Source organism: Lactuca saligna, chromosome 6 (genome assembly GCF_052625555.1).
Source record: "Lactuca saligna cultivar CGN05327 chromosome 6, ASM5262555v1, whole genome shotgun sequence".
NCBI classification, from domain to species: Eukaryota; Viridiplantae; Streptophyta; class Magnoliopsida; order Asterales; family Asteraceae; genus Lactuca; species Lactuca saligna.
In genome coordinates this window covers 177,122,208-177,126,465 of record NC_136422.1, presented here as the reverse complement: position 1 = coordinate 177,126,465, position 4,258 = coordinate 177,122,208, and the positions used below count along the sequence as shown (strand labels likewise).

Sequence of the window (4,258 nt, the reverse complement as noted above, 5' to 3'; positions counted from 1 at the left end):
GAAAAGGAGAGTGAGGAAAAGAGGGATATAGTCCACCAAAAGTGAGGGAAGCTTCTCTCCCACTCCTTCCGATCTAACAAAGTGAATTACTTACCAATTCATTTACTAATACTTTGATTTCTTATCCAATTTTTACCAATCTATGAACACATAAATTTGTTATATAAACTTGATAATTTACTAAAATATGAATACATAAATTATTAAATTGATAATAAAATTCAATTTGTTGTGTTAAAAGGACTTCATTGTACTATTCACATAAACATTTCACCACCTCACACTCCACCCATGGTCCCCCTCTTTGTCTCCATGCATCCGAAGGATTTCGTATACATTATCCTCCACTTAAAAAATAATAATAGTTTTTATTTTAAATGTAAGTTGTGTTAAATTATTATTTATTAATAAAAAAAATAGATATTTGACTAAGGTCAAACTCCATAGTTCATGGTGGAGCTCAAACGAATCCTATGTCCTAAATGTCAGACAATATGAGCCCAAAAGCCCGAAACACAGGTGGGAGCGTCTGCACTGCAACTAACACCAAAAATGGGAGCTTAAATGCTCAATTTCAACACCCATGGGCGGGAATGAAGTCGCTATCTTCATTTCAAAACTTAAACATTTGAAATTGATTATATTTTTTCTATAAAAATAGGGTTTCATAAAGTCTCTCTCGATACTCACTCACCATCACATGCTCCCTGTCTTTAGCTCATGTTATACCTGCCATGGTAGCACTAGCTAGTACCACAACCTTCATAAAATAGGAACCATTAATTATTCTGTCTAACTTGTGGGGTTGCTTTCTTTACATCAGATATTGCTCTGAGCCTCTGACATTCCTCAGATCTTTGCACTGCTGCTTCCTATTGGGTTTCAAGCTTCGACATTAGTTTCAATTTATCTGGTCTCCGGTCAAAGGTATTATATCGATTCAGATTTGTTTTCTTCTCAATTTCTTATTGTTTTCTTATTCTATAGGGTAAATCTATGGTGTTTCCTTCTTCTTCTTCTTCTTAAATTAGCTTCAACAAATTACCCGGATATAATAAGATGATGCTCAGAGAATTAGTTTATTTTTTGGGTATTTTTCGTAACTTAGAAGCACAGTTCCTTCTTCCCGTTTGACGGTCGGTTAAATGTTCGAGGATTGGGTATTTCATGATTTTTCACCTAATCCCCCTTTCCTTGTTACTAAACACTGTTCTATTGATTAATTGATTGATAAATCTGATCTATACTTAGTTTATATGGTTGATTTTGAATTAGAGATTCGTTTTTCTCTTTCCAATCTCTTAATCTGATATTTGCTTTCATTACAAGTTACAACCGATTTGTTTATGTTAGGTTAGATCTTACTCGTTTTAAAAGCTGCATTTACTACTTTTGGTAATCGGAATTTACCCGTGATTCTAGTAGTGTAGAAGCAAATGCGATTCTGGTTTGCAATTTAGAGGTCGAGTGAGATGGAGAAGAAGAGTTGGTGGAAACGGAAGTCCTCTGACCGGAGTCCTGGTGAGACAGAAAGTTCCACTTCAATATCTTCACATTCCGAGAGTAACTCCGATGAAAAGGTAAAAAAAACCCTTCAAATCCATATATCATCTACACAATCGAATCGTTTTGCTTCATTTTATCATCTCCATTTTCAGGTGGACCATGACAGCTTACAGAAATCACAATCATCTGAAGTCACCTCAAGAGTTTCAACCCCCAACACAGAGAATAATGACAGTTTCAAAAATCTGACAGAAAAGCTATCGGCTGCTCTTGTTAATGTTGGTGCTAAAGAAGATTTAGTCAAACAACATGCCAAGGTTGCAGAAGAAGCTGTTGCAGGTATTAATTAATGTCTACATACTAAACTTGTGTGGCTATATGCCTATGAATCCATGGATATATATATTCACTTATCTTAACTTGTTATGCTAATTTATGAACAATTTTAGGTTGGGAAAAGGCAGAAAATGAAGTTACAACATTAAAACAACAACTTGAAGCAGCTTTACAACAAAATTTAGCTCTTGAGGTTCGAACAAATCATCTTGATGGTGCTCTTAAAGAATGTGTCAAACAATTAAGGCAAGCAAGAGAAGAGCAAGAACAACGTATCAACGAGGCTTTAGAGGAGAAAAAACACGAATGGGAACTAACAAAAAAGAATCTTGAAATGCAAATTTGTAATCTCAAAGCAAAATCACAGGTCAACAAATCTGAATGCTCCCCTGTTGACCCAAAAATCATCCTAAAGCTTGAAACTTTAGAGAAAGAGAATTCTGCCCTAAAGTCTGAGATCATCATCCAATCAGAAGAGCTAGAAATCCGAACCATTGAAAGGGATTTGAGCACACAAGCAGCAGAATCTGCTAGTAAACAGCAGCTAGAAAGCATAAAGAAAGTGGCAAAACTTGAAGCAGAATGCAGGAAGTTGACTTCATTGACTCGAAAATTGCCTTCTGTTAATGATAATAATAATAATAATCATAAAGCTGTTTCGATTTCTTCTTTTTATGTTGACTCTCTCACAGACAGTCAATCAGACAGATCAGAAAAGTTAGATGTTGACTCATTCAAAGTCAACAAACCTGAGCATAATGAAAGTGATGATTCATGGGCATCGGCGCTAATTGCTGAGCTGGATCAATTCAAAAGTGGAAAATCTGTGGCAAAAAACGTTGAAATTAGTAATATTATGGATGATTTCTTGGAAATGGAGCGAATTGCTTCTTTATCAGAGGCTCAGAATGAAACATCGCGTTGCAATTCTGAAACTGAAGATATGAAAAGTGAAGTTGAAGTGTTGAGAATGAAGGTGTGTGAATTGGAAGAGAAATTAGAAGAGTTAGAGGCTGAAAAAGGTGAACTTGAGAACGCTTTGAATGCAAGTAAAGAAACTCTTGATGAGACAAAAAGTCAAATGGTTGACCTCCAAAAGGAGCTGATGATGGTGAATGAGTCAAAGAAGTCGGTTGAATCTAGACTTGTTGATGTGGAAATGGAGGCCCAAATCATGTCTACAGAAAATAATTCGATAAAGGAAGATATTAAAAAGGAAAGAATTTTGTCATCTGAAATGACAATAAAATGTCAGAGATTAGAGAAGGAAGTTATGAAGAAAAGTGAGGAGTTTAAGCTTCAGCAATCTGCCATTTCAAATGGTGAATTAAAAGTGAAACAAGTAAGCTTTCTTATGCCTGTTTCTTTTTCTCTTTAAGCAAGTGATGCTTTTTTACATGATCTTGAAAGAGGTTGATGATGAATTATATTGAAAATAAGAAAAAGATTCATTTTTTACAGGATCTTGAGGTGGCAGCAGCTGATAGGCTATCTGAATGCCAAAAAACAATATCATCACTTGCACGACAGTTGGAATCTTTAGCGACACTTGAAGACTTTTTGATCGACACTGCAAATCTCCCTGGTTTTTCTAATGGATCATCTGTCACAAAAACTAAAACTGGAGTTGAGCTATGGAAATTGCATTCAAATGATACTTTCATGCCTAAGAAGACTTTGCTTCCTGCAAAAGAAGATGAAAGCAATTGCAGTCCTTCAATGGATGATGAGTCACCAGGATCTTCTTCTTCTTCTTCAACTTCATCTGGTCATTCTAAAAGTAACAACAGTTTTGAAAAGCTGTTTTTGAGGAGTAAGAATGGAGTTCAAGGTGAAAGTCATCAAGGGTAAGAAGTAAGAACATATTTAGTGTGTAATAATTGTGGATTAAATTGTGTTTAGTGAAAAACTGAGTTTATTGAAAGGTTTTTAGACTCTACCTCTTTAGACTCATATATTGTTTTTTTTTTTTTTTCAAAATTGAAGTCATTATATGTTTGGGCAACATAGATATTTCCTACTTGAATTTCTTGATTAGGGATTATTTTTTATGAGGGTATTTATGTCTTTTGCATTGATGATAAACTCAGTTAGATTGAAAATGAGTCTCTGTTGTGCAATGTTCCAACTTTTTTGGGTGTTAAAAGATTACACTTTCTGTCTGATTAACATTAATGTCAATCCAAGTCTAAGGTGTTTGATTTTCGGAAAAAACATCTTCAAACCTCTTACTGCTGCGTGGCGCAGCACACGCGCAACACTTTTCATCTCGCAACTGTCTGTTTTTTAGAAGTTTTCTGAATCAAAAACCTCTGCGTGTGCTCTGTTTGGCGCAACACTTGTATTGCCTCTTCCAACCTCTTTTTTTTTTTTTATTGCTGAAATTTTGATTATGTTATTAAAATTTTATTTCACA

General features: G+C 34.9%; 1 protein-coding gene across 4 annotated transcripts; it reads left to right on the top strand.

The window, feature by feature from the left end:
• Positions 1–525: 525 nt before the first annotated feature.
• On the top strand, positions 526–3,781 carry LOC145000572 (filament-like plant protein). 4 transcript variants are annotated; one of them, XM_078959818.1, is made up of 6 exons: positions 526–737; positions 824–927; positions 1,426–1,580; positions 1,659–1,845; positions 1,956–3,184; positions 3,304–3,781. In XM_078959818.1, exons 3-6 carry the CDS (start codon positions 1,473–1,475, stop codon positions 3,691–3,693), a joined length of 1,914 nt encoding a protein of 637 aa, XP_078815944.1. In that variant the 5' UTR covers positions 526–737; positions 824–927; positions 1,426–1,472; the 3' UTR covers positions 3,694–3,781. The 4 variants fall into 4 exon arrangements, with proteins under 4 accessions (XP_078815944.1, XP_078815943.1, XP_078815942.1 ...); XM_078959817.1 differs by having other exon boundaries at positions 1,423–1,580; XM_078959816.1 differs by having other exon boundaries at positions 526–927; positions 1,423–1,580.
• Positions 3,782–4,258: the final 477 nt, after the last annotated feature.

Bases quoted from the DNA above. Each gene is read 5' to 3' on its own strand.
- LOC145000572 (XM_078959818.1), top strand. From the start codon at position 1,473: ATGGAGAAGAAGAGTTGGTGGAAACGGAAGTCCTCTGACCGGAGTCCT. The intron at 1,581-1,658 runs GTAAAAAAAACC...CTCCATTTTCAG, and splicing joins AGAGTAACTCCGATGAAAAG to GTGGACCATGACAGCTTACA. The intron at 3,185-3,303 runs GTAAGCTTTCTT...CATTTTTTACAG, and splicing joins GTGAATTAAAAGTGAAACAA to GATCTTGAGGTGGCAGCAGC.